General features: G+C 50.2%; 1 protein-coding gene across 1 annotated transcript in view; it reads left to right on the top strand.

Annotated features, from left to right (window-relative positions):
* Dync1h1 (dynein cytoplasmic 1 heavy chain 1) overlaps positions 1-19,461 on the top strand; it is a 62,388-nt gene that overhangs the window by 34,917 nt on the left and 8,010 nt on the right. The window contains exons 35-64 of the mRNA XM_040742474.1: positions 589-816; positions 1,718-1,948; positions 2,155-2,295; positions 2,514-2,747; positions 2,836-3,042; positions 3,128-3,249; positions 4,090-4,255; positions 6,034-6,197; positions 7,415-7,544; positions 9,317-9,450; positions 9,896-10,010; positions 10,103-10,264; positions 10,347-10,561; positions 10,665-10,869; positions 12,221-12,394; positions 12,505-12,624; positions 12,795-12,915; positions 14,347-14,542; positions 14,987-15,104; positions 15,707-15,922; positions 16,486-16,698; positions 16,799-16,926; positions 17,209-17,362; positions 17,671-17,817; positions 17,910-18,060; positions 18,172-18,425; positions 18,504-18,638; positions 18,721-18,815; positions 18,926-19,100; positions 19,182-19,257. Of these exons, the coding sequence (XP_040598408.1) occupies positions 589-816; positions 1,718-1,948; positions 2,155-2,295; positions 2,514-2,747; positions 2,836-3,042; positions 3,128-3,249; positions 4,090-4,255; positions 6,034-6,197; positions 7,415-7,544; positions 9,317-9,450; positions 9,896-10,010; positions 10,103-10,264; positions 10,347-10,561; positions 10,665-10,869; positions 12,221-12,394; positions 12,505-12,624; positions 12,795-12,915; positions 14,347-14,542; positions 14,987-15,104; positions 15,707-15,922; positions 16,486-16,698; positions 16,799-16,926; positions 17,209-17,362; positions 17,671-17,817; positions 17,910-18,060; positions 18,172-18,425; positions 18,504-18,638; positions 18,721-18,815; positions 18,926-19,100; positions 19,182-19,257 (4,927 nt within the window). The remainder of the gene's footprint in view (positions 1-588; positions 817-1,717; positions 1,949-2,154; positions 2,296-2,513; positions 2,748-2,835; positions 3,043-3,127; positions 3,250-4,089; positions 4,256-6,033; positions 6,198-7,414; positions 7,545-9,316; positions 9,451-9,895; positions 10,011-10,102; positions 10,265-10,346; positions 10,562-10,664; positions 10,870-12,220; positions 12,395-12,504; positions 12,625-12,794; positions 12,916-14,346; positions 14,543-14,986; positions 15,105-15,706; positions 15,923-16,485; positions 16,699-16,798; positions 16,927-17,208; positions 17,363-17,670; positions 17,818-17,909; positions 18,061-18,171; positions 18,426-18,503; positions 18,639-18,720; positions 18,816-18,925; positions 19,101-19,181; positions 19,258-19,461) is intronic.

Genomic DNA, 19,461 nt, shown 5'->3' with positions numbered 1-19,461 from the left:
ATCTGTAAAGTGGAGGATTACAGTTGAAGGTAACTTTTGCTTTTTCCAGACAGGGTTTCTCTGTGTAGCCCTGGCTGTCCTGGAATTAGCTTTGTAGACCAGGTTTTTCTAGTCTACTTCTAGAATTTTTCTGTTTACTGCTTACTGTTGTTTATCTGTTACTGTGCCTGGTTTGTTACTTGAAGTTTGTCTCCATGTGTAAGAGAATACCGGTATATACAGGGTTCAGCGCTTTCGAATAACCAAGTGTCCACAGGAGTATTAGATTTGTTCCTGCAGATGAGCGCCGAATGGCTGACTGTGTGCAGTTCCGTGGGGCCCACAGGATTGGGCTGTGGGGCGTGGGGGTGGGTGTGAATGAAAGGGTGTGAGAGAAAGATGTAAGTGCAGATAGAATGGGCCTGTACTTGAGGTGAGTGAGTTTGGGTTTGTGGAACATGGGAGCAATATCTCTAGGAGATAGATACCTGCTCACTGAGGCTTGCCATGACAGTACACTGTGAAAAGTGAGCATATAGGTAAAGGAATTTTAATATTCAAGTTTCTACCAAATTTGTATCATTAAATTTACCTAATTCTTCCTCCAAGGTACGCATAATGTTTGAAGTACAGGACTTGAAATATGCAACCCTGGCTACAGTGTCTCGCTGCGGCATGGTGTGGTTCAGTGAAGATGTACTCAGCACAGACATGATCTTCAACAACTTCCTGGCCAGGCTGCGCAGCATCCCCCTGGACGAAGGGGAGGATGAGGCACAGCGTAGGCGCAAAGGCAAAGAAGACGAGGGAGAAGAGGCTGCTTCTCCCATGCTACAGGTATGCAGGCTGCCTGCTCTCCAGGGCCCAGAGCCAGAGGGTGGGGATAAGAAACCCAGCACTCAGTACAGTTTTCAGTAGCCAGGGTTATCTTACAACAGCTTTTGAGGAAACTCACTGGAGTAGAGTAGCTTGCAGAAGTTAAAACTTAAAAGGAAAAAACAAAATGACTCAGTGGTAAGGACACTGCATCCATCCCTGCTGATGTGAGTTCTGTCTCTGAATCCCACATGATGAAGGGAGAGAACAGACTGCCCTCTCTCTCTCTCTCTCTCTCTCTCTCTCTCTCTCTCTCTCTCTCACACACACACTTTCTAACTCTAACACACACTTTCTAACTCACACACATTCTATCTCTCTCACACACACACAGACACATGATAGTTTTTTTAAAAATGAAAAAAAACCAGGTGGTGGTGGCACATGCCTTTAATTCCACTACTTGGGAGGCAGAGGCAGGTGGATCTCTGTGAGTTCGAGGATAGCCAAGGGTACACAGAAAAACCCTGTCTCAAAAAAACAAGCAAAAAACAAAAAGTGAGAAAATATTTAAAGTGCTCTTTCATTTACTTCCTTTTTTTTTCTTTGTAATTCATGAATGACTGCCCTTATCCATGTTAGTAGGTGAGAGGTAGCGTCCCTGAGGAACCATCAGGATGAGAAATGAGGATTGGCTGTTCCAGCATTACTCAAAATTATTTATTTCAAGGTGGCATGACCCTCCCACAGACTTAGGTTAGAATAGATGAAACCTCCCAACATTTTTAACTTTTTTTAAAGACAGAGTCTCTCTGTATAGCTCAGGATAGCCTAGAATTCACAATCTTCCTGTCTAAGCCCAGGCACTGACTTCCTCCAGCATTTTGAAATGGCTGTTGCACATTTTTGTTCTTTCTTTTAGATTCAAAGAGATGCAGCAACGATTATGCAGCCGTACTTCACGTCCAATGGCTTGGTCACCAAGGCCCTGGAGCACGCCTTCAAGCTGGAACACATCATGGACCTGACCCGCCTGCGCTGCCTGGGCTCGCTCTTCTCCATGCTGCACCAGGCCTGCCGCAACGTGGCACAGTATAATGCCAACCATCCCGATTTCCCCATGCAGATTGAACAGCTGGAACGCTACATTCAGGTCAGGACCTGGCAGCTAGGGTCTGAGAAGCTCCAAAGCATTATGCCACTTGAGTGTGCTGTTTCCTGGGGGACGGTCAGGCTTCATGGGAGGCGGGGCGAACAGAGGTATAGAGGGTATCCACTGTCCAGGGAGGCTTCAGGGTCAACTCTGTCATCACTGTCTTTCGCTTTGTTCAAGTTCATAAAAGCTTAATTTTTCAATAGCGCTATCTGGTCTATGCCATCCTCTGGTCCCTATCTGGAGACAGCCGGCTGAAAATGAGAGCAGAGCTGGGCGAGTACATCAGACGGATCACCACCGTGCCGCTGCCCACTGCGCCCAACATACCCATCATTGATTATGAAGTAAGCCTGCTTGCTGCAGCTTTACCCCTGGTTCTCATCCGTGAGTGTGGCAGTCTGTTGTGAGTCTGACTATCTTTCGGTGTCTTTGGTTTTGAAAGATAGCAGGCAGAGAATGGGGAATAATTTGTCCTGTCCTTATTTTGGAAGCGTTAAGAATGAGTTAGTCCTGGAAGAAAGAGGCACAGTAGCCACAGAGTGACTCGTCCCATCTTGTGTAGGTGTCCATCAGTGGAGAATGGTCGCCGTGGCAGGCCAAGGTGCCTCAGATCGAAGTGGAGACGCACAAGGTAGCAGCTCCAGATGTTGTCGTGCCGACTCTAGACACAGTCCGCCATGAAGCGCTCTTGTATACTTGGCTGGCCGAACATAAGCCCCTGGTTTTATGTGGCCCTCCTGGGTCTGGCAAGACCATGACACTCTTCAGTGCCCTCCGGGCCTTGCCCGACATGGAGGTAAGGTCAGGAGATGGTGCAAACAAAAGCTTTTGGGGTGAATGTGGGCTTGCGCTTAGAAGCTGATTTTGTGTCTACCTATCCAAAGGTCGTGGGCCTTAACTTTTCAAGCGCCACTACTCCAGAACTGCTGCTGAAGACTTTTGACCACTACTGCGAGTACAGGCGCACGCCTAATGGTGTCGTCCTGGCTCCCGTCCAACTTGGCAAGTGGCTAGTCTTGTTCTGTGATGAAATCAACTTGCCAGACATGGATAAGTACGGCACACAGAGGGTCATCTCCTTCATCAGACAGGTGTGTGCTCGCCGGTGGCTCCTTCTCCCGCAGTGTTTGCCGTTCACTTCCTGCTCCTAACAGTTAACAAACCCTTCTCCTTCAGATGGTGGAGCATGGAGGCTTCTATCGTACCTCAGACCAAACATGGGTAAAGCTGGAGAGAATCCAGTTTGTTGGGGCTTGCAATCCACCCACTGACCCTGGGAGAAAGCCCCTCTCACACAGGTAAGCAGCTCAGCAACTTCTGGCTTCTGTGACACACGCACACACACAGGCACACACACACAAGATCCAGGACTGCTGTGAGGATCATAGCACAGCAGCGATGATTAGAATTGTGAAAGTAATAAAAATACAGAAAGATGGGCTGGCCAGATGGCTCAGCAGGAAAAGCAGGTTCCTTCCCAGCCTGACAACCTGGGTTCAGTTCCCAGGACTCAAAAGGTGGACAGAGAGCCAGTGCGTTCAAGTTGTCCTCTGACCTCAATGGGCACACTATGGAGCTTGCTCCCCACACACTAATTGATTCAAAACAAATAGAAAAGATGTTTTAAAACATTTCTTATCGAATGATTCCTCCTGGGTTAATTGTCCTGTACTATAACCAGGAAGATACGTTAAAAGTGAAAGCATTAGTAGCTGGACAAGATGGCATGTGCCTGTGTACCCAGACTTAGAGGCCCAAGGAACAAGAGCCGAGGGCCACCTGAGCTCAGCGGCCCCGGCTCAAGATGTTAAGCAAAGCGTGGCGTGTGGCCAGCGGCAGTGCTCCATGCAGAAGGGGTGCTGGGTTCAGTCCCTGCACTGCCACCAAGAAATAGCTAGGAAAGAGGGGACACCGACTCACGGGAGTAATGAACGCTCACACCCACCTGCGAGGCCAAAGTGAAGCTGGAATAGGCCTTAATTCTTCCAAGTTCTGTGTGCTTTCTTTCCATGGTATGTCAGACTCCGGCCCCAGTGGTGTTGTGGCCTGGGTCAGCTTTGACATGGGTCCAGCTGCGTGGATTGGGAGTGACTGGCTGAGTCTGTGGGGAGATGCTAAGCTGTGCTGTCTTGGTGCAGGTTCTTACGCCACGTGCCTGTCGTGTATGTGGATTACCCGGGACCGGCCTCCCTGACACAGATCTATGGCACCTTCAACCGAGCCATGCTGAGGCTCATTCCCTCTCTCCGTACCTACGCGGAGCCCCTCACTGCTGCCATGGTGGAGTTCTATACCATGTCACAGGTACGCGATGCTTCCACTCATCAGAACGCTTTTCCTCTACAGCAAAAGCTGTTTAAAGACTGGATCCAGCCAGGTCTGGTGGCACAGGCTTGTAATCTCAGCTGCTCAGGAGGTTGAGGCAGGGGAATTGCAAGCCCATCATTTCATATACTTTGAACATTTAAAGTCACATTACGGGCAGTAGTGCAGTGGTTGATCTTTTCCCCAGAAACCCACATGGTGGGAAGAGAGAACCAACTCCCTCAGGTTGTCCTCTGATAGAGTTCCACTCCAGTGTACATGTACAAACACAGGGAGAGAGAGAGAGAGAGAGTTATTGGATATAAAATATACCTTTTCTCATTTTTAAAAATACATGGTAGTGTGTCCCCAGGCATGGTGGCACACACCTTTAATCTTAGCACTTGAGAGGCAGAGGCAGGTGGATCTCTATGCATTTGAGGCCAGCCTGGTCTGCATAGTGAGTTCCAAGATGGCTAGAGCTACATAGTGAGGTCCTGTCTCGGGATTAAAAACAATAGAAACCCATCTAAATAAATAAGCCCACATGTTAGGACTGGAGTTGTAAAATAAAAAGTTCTTATTAAAGAACTGGGAGGTAGCTCAGCTGATCCAGTACTCATGTTGCCAGGTCAGGGAGAGCCTGTGTCACATGGAACTTTGCCTCTAAAAATACAAATAAATCTTTGCCTTGCTGAGAAGTATTGCTTTTTTGACCTGCGTGGCCCCTTAACGGGTGCTGGGCTGTCTGCATCGTGTCTGTAGTGCTTTTGTTCTTTTTTGCACTATCCTGCAAAGACCTTTTTTTGTGGGGGGACCCCAAGGACTTTTGTTTTGTTTTGTTTTGTTTTTGTTTTAAGAGGCAGGGTTTCTCTGTATTGTTTTGGAGGCTGTCGCCCCAAGGACTTTTTTAATCTATGCATTTAATTGATTTAGGTATTTTTTTCTCACGGGTATTTTATAGTATAAACATTAACTTTTAAAAGATTCTTTTTAGGTTTTTTATTTTATGTATGGGAGTTTTGTCTGAATGTTTATCTGTGTACAAGGGTGTACGGTGCTGAGGAGGCCTGAAGAGGTTGTCAGATCCCCTGGGACTGGAGTTCACAACAGTTGTGAGCACCATGTGTGTGCTGAGAATTTAACCCAGGGTCCTCTGGAAGAGCAGCCAGTACTAACCACTGAGCTATCTCTGACCTGTTTTTGTTTCTTCGTACTTTTCTTATGGCCCTTGTTTGCTTTGTTATTGTAAGACAGGGTCTCATTATTGAGCCCTGGCACTGTTGTAGACCCGGCTGGCCTCAACTCACAGACATCAGCCTTCTGAGTGCTGGGATTCAAGGCATGCCTACCATCTTTAAATCCTAGGGACCCCAGGCTGACCTGGGACACACTGTGCAGCCAAGAGTGACACTGAACCCCACCTCCCTAGCTAGGACCACAGGCGTGTTCCACGGCTGATCCTACATGCTTATTGCAATCCCCAGACTGAGAAGTGTGGGTCTGATTTTATTTTGTGGCGTCCTGCTTTTGCTGTGTCTGTTCTCTGACCTTTTATTCATTCTTATTGGGACGGAACCCGGGGCCTCTAACATCCTGGATGGTGCTCTTGACTAGCTACACCCAGCCTAGCTGTTTCAACCCTAACATTGCTTACGAGTTCATTCTTGAATACCTTAGGTCTGCATTCTCTTAGTACAGAAATGTTCTGTAGCATTCCCCTTGTAACCTCTTTTTCACGTTGTCAAACATTGATGTAAGCTTTTCCACTCCTGCAGGAGAGATTCACTCAGGACACACAGCCGCACTACATCTACTCACCCCGAGAGATGACTCGGTGGGTAAGAGGAATCTTTGAAGCCCTGAGGCCTCTGGAGACATTGCCTGTAGAAGGCCTCATTCGCATCTGGGCACACGAAGCGCTGCGTCTCTTCCAAGACAGGTAAGGGAAGCCAAGGGTCCTCTGCTTACATTCTTCCCTCTTTGCATTCTGGGTCCTCTGCCAGCCTCTGTGCGAGGCTGGCCCAGCCCACCCGTGCCCAGGTCAGGTGGACAGCAATAGAGGCAGCCGGCCTAGTGTATTTTGATGTGAATCACAGCCAACTCCAGGTCTTGTTTCCACGGATTCCTCGGTATTGTCTGCTATTGTGTGACTGCGCAAAGCATTTCAGTGGACTATTTAAACCAACACCAGCACTCAGATGTGCACCCGTGGGTGCTGGCGGGCTTTACAAAGCATGGACTCACTGGAGGGCAAACTGTCTCCCAGTGCACAGCTCCTTCCCATGCTTCCTACTCAGCTGCTTGCTCTGTGGCTCCAGGCGTTGGCTGTTGTACTGCTAAATGGCCGGGGTCAAAGGAGGAGCAGGTAACCTGGGTGTCATCCGGTGGCCTGGGTGTCACGGACTGTGGGAGCCCTCTAGTTTCAGTCTCACAAGCAAAGTGTTTTTTTCTTTTGCCTCCCAGGGAGTCTTGGGAATGACTGATGTTTTTGTTCTGTAAACTTTAATACCATCTTTGTATTCACTATAATTGTCTTCCTCTCACTGACCTGTCTTTCCCCCCTTTCATTTATTTTTAAGGTGTGTGGTAGATGGTTGTGAGCCACCATGTGGTTGCTGGAAATTGAACCACAGGATCTCTAGAAGAGCAGCCCGTGCTGTCTGTTAACCTCGGAGTCATCTCTCCAGCCCTCTTTCCTGTTTTTAATGTCATGTATTTTATTATAAGAGTCTTTTAGCTGTATTTTGGACTTATTTCTTTGTTCATGAGATTAACTCTAGATTTCTAACAGCAGCACTTTGTTTGTTTTGAGACAAGGTCCTAGTATGTATCTTGCTATACTGAAACTCGTTTTGTAGACCATAGGCTGGCCTTGAACTCACAGAGATCCACCTGCCTCTGCCTCTCTGCCCCTGCCCCTGCCCCTGCCTGATCCTGATAGGATTAAAGGCGTGCTCTACCATCCTGGTTCACTTCATTTCTTAAATCAGTCTTGAACAGTCTCATGGTGCCAGGAAGTATTTAGCATCAAAATATCATATTGCTTAAGCCATGTCGAATCCCCAGAAACCGAGAGATGGAGGCTGTCAGCCCCACCACGTGACTGCTGTCACCAAGCCTCGGTGACTGACACTTGTGCTGCTGTCCTTAAAACAGGCTTGTGGAGGACGAAGAGCGGCGCTGGACAGATGAAAACATCGACATGGTTGCCCTGAAGCACTTCCCTAACATAGACAAAGAGAAAGCCATGAACCGGCCCATCCTCTACAGCAACTGGCTGTCCAAGGTAACAAACCATGCCGGCAGCACTAAGTGTTTTTAGTCTTTGGGTCTGGGGCAGGACGCCGCAGGAGACACACAGCTGTCCTAGCCGCTCAGTGCATTCCTCCCGTGTGTGATGATCCATGGCAGGAACAATGCTTTCTGGCAGCTGCAGACGGTGCCCTGAGCATCATACTGCCTTTATTCCCTATGCACTAAAATGGGGTATTGTGAGCAATTTCTGTGACAGCTTCTTAATGCCAAGTGCTAAATGGCAGTGACATTTGTGAATCGCTCTGAGCTGTCCTTTTCCTGTAAAAGAAGGATGCTTCCCATTTAGTCTTGATGTGTATTTCATGCAGAGGTCACTGCTGGTGTGGGGCTAGTCTCCAGTCTGGAGATCTGACAGGCCACTGCAGTGTGTTTGGAGAGAGTCGTAAGCTGAGCTGGGCTTGTAGCTTAGTGCTAAAGCACTTGCCTAATGCATGAGACCCTGAGTTCCATGCCCAGAGCTATCCAGAAACAAATGTTCTAAGCAAACATCTGTGGTCCAGCTACTTAGGAGGTAAAAGTTGGGGAAATCACTTGAGCCTAAGGCAGCATAGTGAATCTCCATCCCAAAAACAAAACATAAGGGAATAAAAGAAGAGTTCCACATGTCCATGGGCATCTATCTTCCTGTCAGGGGGCAGACTGCCCTGAGAGACAGCAAAATAGGTTGCTCAGTAAAACTAGAACTTGCCGGATTCCAAACTATAGCCCATCTTTGTTACTTGCAGCAAACCTGCCCAGTAGTTTCTACTATTTTATGGAGTCTTGTAAAGAGTGAGCATTCTTAGCAGTGTAACCACCTCTAGGTAGTGTTAGGTGTGTCGTGAGCTGTAGGTTGCCTGCACATTTCTCTTCTGTGCACTTGGCCTGTGTTGAGAAATCCTCACTGTCTTGCTAGGTCTCTCTGAGTGTGAGTGTGTCTTCCAGCTTTGCTAACCTCTTGATCTGGTCTCTGCTTTCTGTCCTGATTACAGTAGCACAGGCCCTCATGCCAGCTTCTTTTTCCTGAATATCTTGACCATCAACTCTTCCCTCTTTCAACCATGCCTTAGAATTGGCTTGTCAGCTTCCCCCAGAGCAGTATCGGCCACTCTTGAGCTTTTGATGGGAGTGCACTTCAGTCTGAGTTTGCATATGCTGACAGGTGTGTGTGCTGTCTACAGTCAGGGCTCCAGAGGGATCCGTACAGAGAATCTGTGGTGTGAATGCTCGAAGCATCTGGATGCTGTCTTCTTGCTGTGCTTTTTTGTTTGGTTGGTTTTGGTTTTGGTTTTGGTTTTTCAAGACAGGTTTCTCTGTGTAGCTTTGGAGCCTGTCCTGGAACTCACTCTGTAGACCAGGCTGGCCTCAGACTCACAGAGATCCGCCTGCCTCTGCCTCCTGAGTGCTGGGATTAAAGACATGCAACACCGCCACCCAGCAGTTTTTTGTTGTTGTGTGTTTGTTTGTTTTAAGATTTATTTATTATGTATACAGTGTTCTATCTGCATGTAAGCCTGTAGGCCAGAAGAGGGCACCAGATCTCACTACAGATGGTTGTAAGCCACCATGTGGTTGCTGGGAATTGAACGCAGGACCTGAAAAAAGCAGTCAGTGCTCTTAACCTCTGAGCCATCTGTCCAGCCCAGCCGCCCAGCAGTTTTGCTGTGCATTTTTAAGCAGTTCTTGGGTGTCATAGAACTGCATGTCTAACAGCTCAGTAACCTGATTAATGTGCATGCTGCTTTTTTTATTTTTACCAAATAGGATTACATCCCAGTAGACCAAGAAGAGCTAAGAGATTATGTCAAGGCTAGGCTGAAGGTCTTCTATGAAGAAGAACTTGATGTTCCCTTGGTCTTGTTCAATGAAGTGCTTGACCATGTGCTCAGGATTGACAGGTAGGCTTTTCCTGTGACTGCCACAGTCCTCTTGAGCCTAGTCAGGCTCACACTGGCCTCATGCTCTTTCCCCACACCTCCACCCCAGGGGCTGCTGAGCACCTTCCCTCATCTCTCAATCCAGCCCACTGTCTGAGCTTTCACTCAGACACCTGTCTTCTCCCTGACTCTGTTGCCTGCTGCCAGTTCGGGTCCTTCAGCTTCTGGATAGAGCTGGGTTCATCTCTCTCATGTCACTGGCATCCAGAGGGCAGGGCTGTGTCTTCCTGGTGTTTGCATGTCCGCTAGACATGGCACTCAACTGATGCTCCCAAATGCTTTTCACATACAAATTCAAGGCATGATGACAATATTTTAACACCATCCTAGAAAAGTCATGACCATGAGTCAAATGGGAGGCGAGGTATGTAAGCCTGAAAATTTATCTCCCCTGATGATGTTCCAGAATATTCCGACAGCCTCAAGGTCATCTGCTTCTGATTGGTGTTAGCGGAGCTGGAAAAACCACCCTGTCTCGTTTTGTCGCCTGGATGAATGGCTTGAGCGTGTACCAGATTAAGGTGGGTCTGTTGGGTAGCCTCTTGGTTGCAGAGTCTTGATTCTGTATGTAGCTGTTGAATGAGAAATCCTTAACTTGTGGTTACTTCTGCAGGTCCACAGGAAGTACACAGGGGAAGACTTTGATGAAGATCTTAGGACAGTACTGAGACGTTCTGGCTGTAAAAATGAAAAGATAGCATTCATAATGGATGAATCCAATGTCTTAGATTCTGGGTTCCTGGAGCGAATGAATACCCTTCTGGCCAATGGAGAGGTAGGGAGCAGCGTGTTGCAGTGTGTTATGTGGCATCTCCTTACAAGGTGATTAAGCCACAGTGGGGCTCTTCTGTCCCCAGGTCCCTGGGCTCTTTGAAGGGGATGAGTATGCCACGCTGATGACTCAGTGCAAAGAGGGGGCCCAGAAGGAAGGGCTGATGCTGGATTCACATGAGGAACTCTACAAGTGGTTCACCAGCCAGGTGATCCGCAACCTGCACGTGGTGTTCACCATGAACCCGTCCTCAGAGGGGCTCAAGGACCGGGCAGCCACTTCACCGGCCCTTTTCAACAGGTAATGCTGATCTTTGCTGGCTCCAGGTCCGGGGACTGGGTTTCCACTCAAGGCAAACCCACTCCAGGGAGCTGTTCCAGATGTGAGTGAGCGTCTTTTCCAGGTGTGTGCTGAATTGGTTTGGTGACTGGTCCACTGAAGCACTGTATCAGGTCGGCAAAGAATTCACCAGTAAGATGGACCTGGAGAAGCCGAACTATATAGTCCCTGACTACATGCCCGTTGTGTACGACAAGCTGCCGCAGCCTCCAACCCACCGGGAAGCCATCGTGAACAGCTGCGTGTTCGTCCATCAGACTCTTCACCAGGTGGGCAAAAGCTTTGCAGGCTCTCGGAGCTAACGCTGCTGCTGTAGTGCAGAAGCTCCCGTATGCCGTCGAGAGCACAGGAGTGGCTGTTCCCAGGGAATCTTCACCACCATCCTGCACTCAGAACTGCAGTGTGGACCGTGACCCGAGTGCTCAGCCCTCACTGTAGGAGCTTTCGAACAGACACATCCAGTCTCCTGCTGTTGGGAAACCTTTAAGAAACGCACTCAGCTGGGTGCAGCCTGTCACCTAGTGTTCCCACAGCCATCCCAGTACCCTGTTTCTGGTACCTCCCGTCCAACAGCAGCCAAAGCTGTTTTTCACATGAAACCTGTTCTTACTCTTTGCTCTTTGTGTCCACTGGAGATAAGCAAAAAAAAAAAAGGGGGGGGGGATAGGCTCTACCTTTGGTGACATCCCTGCAATCTCACACTCACTTGAGACCTTAAAACTTAGGACTCATGCTGGGCAGTGGTGGTACACTATTTAATCAGGAGGCTGGGGCAGGCAGATCTCTAAGATCAAGACCAGCCTGGTCTACAGAGAGAGTTCCAGGATAGTCAGGGCTATACAGAAAAACCCTGTCTCAAAAAGCAAGAAGAGAAAAAACAACTTAGTTAGGACTGGAGAGCTGGCTCAGCATGTAAGAGCACACCTGGGTTCTAGTCCCAGCTCCCACATGGAAGTTCATGACTCTAGTCATAGGGAATCTCACGCCCTCTTCTAGCCTCCATGGCTACCAGGATGCTCATGGTACACAGACACACATGTAAGTAAAACACCCACACACATTTTAATAAAAGGAGAGAGTGTGTGGATTCCAGCCTGGGTTGCATAGTAAAACCTTGTCTTGGGGGGGGGGCGGGGGAATTAAACATGGTCTACATTCACATAGTAAATTTTTTTTTTTCGAGACAGGGTTTCTCTGTGGCTTTGGAGGCTGTCCTGAAACTCGCTTGGTAGTCCAGGCTGGTCTCGAACTCACAGAGATCCGCCTGCCTCTGCCTCCCGTGTGCTGGGATTAAAGGCGTGCGCCACCAACACCCAGCCCACATAGTAAATGTTGATGGAGCATTTTCACATAAAATATGCTTCTAAGTCACGTGGGGTGCCCCACCTATCCCAGCTCTTGGGAGATAGAAGCAAGATAGAGAGAGGAGGCAAGAGTCAGGAGTTCGTGTTCAGCCTGGGCTACATGAAAGCCTACCTCAAAATGACAGTCTTTTGAGGATCGAGGCTGACTTAGGTGCTCTGACTTCTGAGGGCCAGGCGCTCTCCCCCGTGTTACACGCAGTCTGACAGGACAGAGTTGAGGCTGAGGGGTGACGAGATGAACTTTGTTTTCTGAAAGGCCAACGCACGCCTGGCAAAGCGAGGAGGCAGAACGATGGCCATCACACCGCGGCACTACCTAGACTTCATCAATCACTACGCCAACCTTTTCCACGAGAAGCGCAGCGAGTTGGAGGAGCAGCAGATGCACCTGAATGTTGGGCTCCGAAAAATCAAAGAAACTGTGGACCAGGTAGAGCAGAAGCAGCAGCCCTGGAGGCTCACAGAGGCCTCGCTGCTCGTCTGTGTCTTGAGCGTGGTCCTCGCTGCTCGTCTGTGTCTTGAGCGTGGTCTGTCCCTTAGGTGGAAGAGCTGCGCCGTGACTTGAGAATCAAGAGCCAAGAGCTGGAAGTAAAGAACGCAGCAGCCAATGACAAGCTGAAGAAAATGGTGAAAGACCAGCAAGAGGCTGAAAAGAAAAAGGTGTGGCCCTTTATCCCAGGGAGCTGACCTGCAGCACTGGGCATGTGCAGTAGGAGGCTTGGTTTGAAAAGGGCTCTGCATTGAATGGGTTGGGCAGGAGGTGAGCTGTTGAAGGCTCACTTAACAAGTTCACTGGTGTATTAGCCACCCAAGCTATCCTTGCTTCCTAGGTCATGAGCCAAGAAATCCAGGAGCAGCTGCACAAACAGCAGGAAGTAATTGCAGACAAGCAGATGAGTGTCAAGGAGGATCTTGATAAAGTGGAGCCTGCTGTCATTGAGGCCCAGAATGGTATGTAAATGTGTCAGAGCCTGGACCGTGGCTTCACTGAACACACTGGCAGACACTGCGCTTGGGCTTCCTGTGAGGCCCAGTGGTGTGTTTCTGGTACATTGTAAGCAGACACCTAAAGCTTTTCTGAGAGCTTCACCTTAGAGCAGAGCCATCTAACACCAGTCAGACTTACTCTAGCGAAGCCCTTCTTGTAAGAGAAAACGAGCAAAAGTACGTTGTCTTGCTGAGCCTGGGGTACAAGTCTGTAGTCACAAGTAGCAGTGAGGATACTCAGACCTAAACAGTAAAAGTAGGGGCCGAAGAGATGACTGAGCGGTGAGAGTTCCTGCTGCTCTGGCAGAGAGCCCAGGTTCAGTTCCTAACACCCACATGGCAGCTCACTGTTTCCTGTAACTCCAGTTGCCATGGTTCCTGTATCTTCCTCTGGCTCCCTCAGGCAAAACCCTGAAGCTCACTGATGCGTGGGCATGACTTTAATCCCAGCACCAAAGACACAGGCTGTTCCTAAAAGACTGCAGCAGTAGCTCCAGGTTGGCTTGTGGTCACTCAGCAAGGAAGAATGACTTGAGCTGTGCTGTCTTGCTCTCTAGTGTGTGGCTGTGTCTGGTGGCCTAGTTTTTACAGCTTTCAGTTCACACCCAAGAGGGCTACAGCCCTACAGAGTTCCCATGCAGGGATGAAAGGGTTTCCACTGAGTAATTAGAAGTATTGTTTTGTTTTGTTTCTGAGACATGGTTTCTCTGTATTGCTTTGAAGGTTGTTCTGGAACTCATTCTGTAGGCCAGGCTGGCCTCGAACTCACAGAGATATGCCTGCCTCTACCTCCCGAGTGCTGGGATTAAAGGCAGGTGCCACCAATGCCCAGCTAGAAGTATTTACTAAAACTTCAGTCTGAACAACTGCATTTCAGTTTATGAAGGCGTTAGCCTCTTTTTAGAACAGCCCTTTAGACAGATGTAAATTATAGCAGATTAATGAGGCTTGCGCAGGCCTCAGCCTGTCTGTGACTTGGGGTCGCTATCTGCCTCATAAAGCAAAAGTGGGGGTGTTATCTTCAAGGAGAACAAGCCATCATCTCCTCTGAAAAGTTTTCCTCTCCTACATGAGTTAAAAGAGAGAAAATAGCCAGCTCTCAGGAGGCAGAGGCAGGTGGATCTCTTCAAGACCAGACCAATCTACAGTTCTAAGACAGCCAGGCCTACACAGAGAAACCCTGTCTCATAAAGACCAGGGGAAGGGGGAGAATGAGAGAATTGTAGCTGGTTGACAGTGTAATTCCTGAAACTGTAAAGCAAGCTGACACCATGCTTGCTAGGACAGTTTGCAGCTTAGGATGGGTGAGGGAGGTAAGGTATGCTCTCGGTGGGGCGGAGTCTGCCTCATCCAGTCTCACTTGGACTCTGTGTCCCCACCCTCCCTGCTGGCCAGCTGTGAAGTCCATCAAGAAGCAGCACCTGGTGGAGGTGAGGTCCATGGCCAACCCTCCTGCCGCTGTGAAGCTGGCCCTGGAGTCCATCTGCCTGCTGCTGGGGGAGAGCACCACAGACTGGAAGCAGATCCGCTCCATCATCATGAGGGAGAACTTCATCCCCACCATCGTCAACTTCTCGGCCGAGGAGATCAGGTGAGGCCCACGCTGGAACGCTGGGGCAGTGAGGTGTGGCCACATGCATCCGTTCTCTTGTGGTAGTTTGCGGGGAACACTTCCAGAGGCTCTGCCTGGTCATCTCTGGCATGTCTTCTACCGGAGGGAACATGGGGCACACTAATCTCACAGGAGCCTTTCAACGGTGTCGAGAGAAAGCCAGCATCCTCCTCTGCTGGCAGTCAGCTTCATCCTCAGTCTTTGTGCCGCAGAGCGAGGCTCTTCCTGCTGCTGCCCCAGAACTGGCCCGAGTTGCTGTAGTGAGGGGACCAGAGCCAGAGGCTGTCAGAGCTTGTCCTCAGCAGCCCTGTCACCTTCACCTGAGAACCGGGGCTCAGCCAGCATCATCAGAAATGCTAGGCCTTTACATTTCATAAAAATGCGTTATTTCTGTGCATGCTTAGAAATAATCTCCTTTCCCAGTGATGCCATAAGGGAGAAGATGAAGAAAAACTACATGTCCAACCCCAGTTATAACTATGAAATCGTCAACCGGGCTTCCCTGGCTTGCGGCCCCATGGTGAAGTGGGCAATTGCACAGGTAGGCTCCTCAGCAGCCAGCCCTGCAGATGGGGGTGACTCTCTGGTCACTCTTCGTTTCCATTATCTGTTTTGCTGCTGTGGTGGTTTTTGGGTTTGTGTATTGTTTATATGTAAGAGAAAAACATAGTATGGGTTAGGTGTAATAAGTGTGGCGCCAGGAGAGCCGGCTCTTTTATGGGGGGTGGGGGTGGCTTTGGAGGCTGTCCTGGAACTCGCGCTTGTAGACCAGGCTGGCCTCGAACTCACAGAGATCCACCTGCCTCTGCCTCCCGAGTGCTGGGATTAAAGGCGTGCGCCACCACTGCCCGGCTGGGATTTTCATTTTTAAGGTTCATTTTTAGTTGTGTATGTATCTGTTGTGAATATGTGCACATGAGAAATCCAGAAAGGCCTAAGTACTGGAAACAAACTCGGGCCTGTCATGAAAGAGTGGGAGTCTCTCAGCTGCTGAGCCGTTCTCTGGCCTGAGTTTGGTTTTTGGGGGAATCTCCCTTCATAGCCCAGGCTAACTGCTCCCCTAATGGGCTCCACTGTGGCATTTGCCACACGGCCATGTCATCGTGCCTTGCTGCTTTGTCACCCTGCGCTTGTCCTTCCCAGCTGAACTATGCAGACATGCTGAAGAGAGTGGAGCCCCTGCGGAACGAGCTGCAGAAGCTGGAGGACGACGCCAAGGACAACCAGCAGAAGGCCAATGAGGTGGAGCAGATGATCCGGGATCTGGAGGCCAGCATCGCCCGCTACAAGGAAGAGTATGCGGTGCTCATCTCAGAGGCCCAGGCCATCAAAGCAGACCTGGCAGCTGTTGAAGCAAAAGTAAGTCTTGCCCTGCAGCCCAGGATTCTCTGAACTGTTACTGAGAAGGTCCTCATGGCCTCCCAGGTGGCAGATCTCCCAGGGCTGAAGTAATGCTCTGCCCTTGGCTTGTAATCTGACGAGACCCCAACACTTTTTTTTTTTTTTTTTTTTGGTTTTTCAAGAAAGGGTCTCTGTGTAGCTTTGGGGGCTGTCCTGGAACTCACAGAGACCCTCCTGCCTCTGCCTCCCGAGTGCTGGGATTTAAAGCTGTGCCACCACCACCGAGTCCTGACCTCTCTAGGGCCATGGACAGCCTGAGTCTCTAGTCCTCCCCAGACCCTTCACAGCTTTTTCTCTCATTAACTCGGGGGTCAGTGTGTGCATACCATAGCACATCTGTGGGAGCTGGGGACACTTTTGTGGAGTTGACCCTCTCCGTCCACTGTGTAGGTTGCGGGGACGGAGCTCTGGTCATCAGGCTTGGCGGCAAGAGCACTTACTCATGAGCCGTCTCATTGGCCCCGTGGCTGAATTCAGGGTATTCCTAAACATGTCATGTGGTCTCCTCCCCACCCTCTTAGGTAAACCGGAGCACTGCGCTTCTGAAGAGTTTGTCTGCTGAAAGGGAACGTTGGGAAAAGACAAGTGAAACTTTCAAAAACCAGATGTCCACCATTGCTGGTGACTGCCTGCTGTCTGCAGCCTTCATCGCTTATGCAGGCTACTTTGACCAGCAGATGCGTCAGAACCTGTTCACCACCTGGTCTCACCACTTACAGCAAGCCAACATCCAGGTAACTGGCACTCCAGCCGCGCTGGGCACACTTTGACCAGGTCCTAACTGATTCATCCATGGCTCTAAGCCACAGGGGAGATAACCGGCTTCCCTTTCAGTTCCGCACAGACATCGCAAGGACAGAGTATCTCTCCAACGCTGATGAGCGCCTCCGCTGGCAAGCCAGCTCCTTGCCCGCTGACGACCTGTGCACAGAAAACGCCATCATGCTAAAGCGGTTCAATAGGTGTGTGCTTCAGGCCAGAAGTGCAGCTAGAGGCTGGTGTGTGGTCATGGGATGAGGGGAGAGTTGGGGGTGCTGAGAGGTCAGGGTTCATTCTTACGTCTTGATTCAGTTCTGCCTACCATAGAGTTTTTCAGAGAGATCACTTGATTTAAACCACATCTGTTTGGGACCCTGGAATTTCTAGAAATTGCTCTGTGGAGTGATGGTTTCTTCCCATCTGATCGGGAGCCTCTGCCTTTCCTGGTGGACGCTCTACCTACTCTCATGTCTCCTCACCCTCAGGTACCCACTGATCATTGACCCCTCAGGACAGGCCACAGAGTTCATCATGAATGAGTATAAGGACCGGAAGATCACAAGGACCAGCTTCTTAGATGACGCCTTCCGGAAGAACTTGGAGAGTGCTCTGAGATTTGGCAACCCCCTTCTCGTCCAGGTGTGTGTCTGTAGTTGGATTTGTCACTCCTGTTATCTCTACAAAGAAACTCTGAGGTGTTCGGTATGGTTGGTAAGCCATGTGATTAGCATCTCTCTGAGCTGGTTTTTGTTTGGGGTTGGAACCCAGGCCCCACACATACAAGACAAGTGCTCTGCCACTAAGGCATCCATGTCCTGCCCAATCAAAAGATAGCTCAACTTCTGTTGAGTTTCCTCAAAGGTGGCATCACAGCAGGTCCTAGGGTCTTATGAGTGGTCCCTGACCCAGATGAGAAACTGATGCCTGCTCTTGTGTGTCCTACATAGGATGTGGAAAGCTATGACCCAGTTTTGAATCCAGTGCTGAACCGTGAAGTTCGACGAACAGGAGGGAGAGTGCTGATTACCCTCGGTGACCAAGACATAGACTTGTCGCCATCATTTGTCATCTTTCTGTCTACCCGAGACCCGACCGTAAGCAGGGGACACTTAGTAGATGAGCGTGATGGCGGCGTTCGGGGCTGACTGAGGCGACCGCCTTGCTTTGTCCTCTGTCTTTCTGATAGGTGGAGTTCCCACCAGACCTCTGTTCGCGGGTCACCTTCGTGAACTTCACGGTCACACGGAGCAGTCTGCAGAGCCAGTGTCTCAATGAGGTGCTCAAAGCAGAGAGGCCGGACGTGGATGAGAAGCGCTCAGACCTCCTGAAACTGCAAGGTAGGCTGTGGCCTCAGCTTCAGGTGGCGGTGCGGGCAGCAGGCTGGGCTCTGAAGGGTGAGGTGACACTGCACCCCAAGGCTCAGGTGTCCCAATCCGTCTTCTCTCAAGGGGAATTTCAGCTGCGTCTACGGCAGCTAGAAAAGTCGCTGCTGCAGGCTCTCAACGAGGTGAAAGGGCGAATTCTGGATGATGACACCATCATAACCACGCTGGAGAATCTAAAACGGGAAGCTGCTGAGGTCACCAGGAAAGTGGAGGAGACAGACATTGTCATGCAGGAGGTGGAGACTGTGTCCCAGCAGTACCTGCCACTGTCCACTGCTTGCAGCAGCATCTACTTCACCATGGAGTCCCTGAAGCAGGTGAGGCCATTGGCACAGCAGCCCTGGCTCCCGCTGTGGCCCGAGGCCAACCCTGATGGTCACGTGACTTCCTTCCAGGTTCACTTCCTGTACCAGTACTCACTGCAGTTCTTTCTCGACATCTACCACAACGTGCTGTACGAGAACCCGAACCTGAAGGGCGCCACTGACCACACGCAGCGCCTCTCCGTCATAACCAAGGACCTCTTCCAGGTAAGAGCAGAGCATGCGTGTGTGCGGTGCGAGGGTGCAGAAGTGCTGCCTCCGGAGCACCAACGCTCCCCTTGGTTCCCAGGTGGCCTTTAACCGAGTGGCTCGAGGCATGCTGCATCAGGACCACATCACCTTCGCCATGCTGCTGGCAAGGATCAAGCTAAAAGGCACCCTGGGGTGAGTGGCTGGCTCTGCAGGTCATCCTGGAGGCTTGTGTCTAGGGTGCTCGCTCCTTTCCCTGTCTCTGAGTCACAGCTGTGGTCTCCTTGCTGTGTCTGCCCTCACAGGGAGCCCACCTATGATGCCGAGTTCCAGCACTTCCTCAGAGGCAACGAGATTGTGCTGAATGCAGGCTCCACCCCCAAAATCCAGGGTCTGACTGTGGAGCAGGCCGAAGCAGTCGTGAGGTTGAGCTGTCTGCCTGCCTTTAAAGATCTGATTGCCAAGGTTCAAGCAGATGAGGTAACTGTCTTTCACGTGTATGAAAGCCCTCAGTCTTGAGTATGTGTGCTTGTGTCTGACGCTTCCCTGTCGTCTCTACAGCAGTTTGGCATTTGGCTGGACAGCAGTTCTCCAGAGCAGACAGTGCCGTACCTCTGGAACGAGGAAACGCCCACAAGTGAGTCCAGTTCAGCCCCTGCCTTCCTATAAATCCGGGTGTGGTGTTCCCAAGAGAAGGCAGGCATCAGTTGACTCCCCAGGGAAGTGTTTATCAGCTTCAGGACGTATTAGAAGCCAGTACAGAATGGCGCTGCAGCTGAATCCCAGCTCCTTGGGGGACTGAGGTGGAAGATGGACAGTTCCAGGCCAGCCAAGGCTACAC

The sequence above is a fragment of the Mesocricetus auratus genome, unplaced genomic scaffold (genome assembly GCF_017639785.1).
Source record: "Mesocricetus auratus isolate SY011 unplaced genomic scaffold, BCM_Maur_2.0 Super-Scaffold_15014, whole genome shotgun sequence".
Lineage (NCBI taxonomy): Eukaryota > Metazoa > Chordata > Mammalia > Rodentia > Cricetidae > Mesocricetus > Mesocricetus auratus.
The sequence above is the reverse complement of the archived record's forward strand: the minus strand, read 5'-3'. Positions and strand labels throughout refer to the sequence as shown.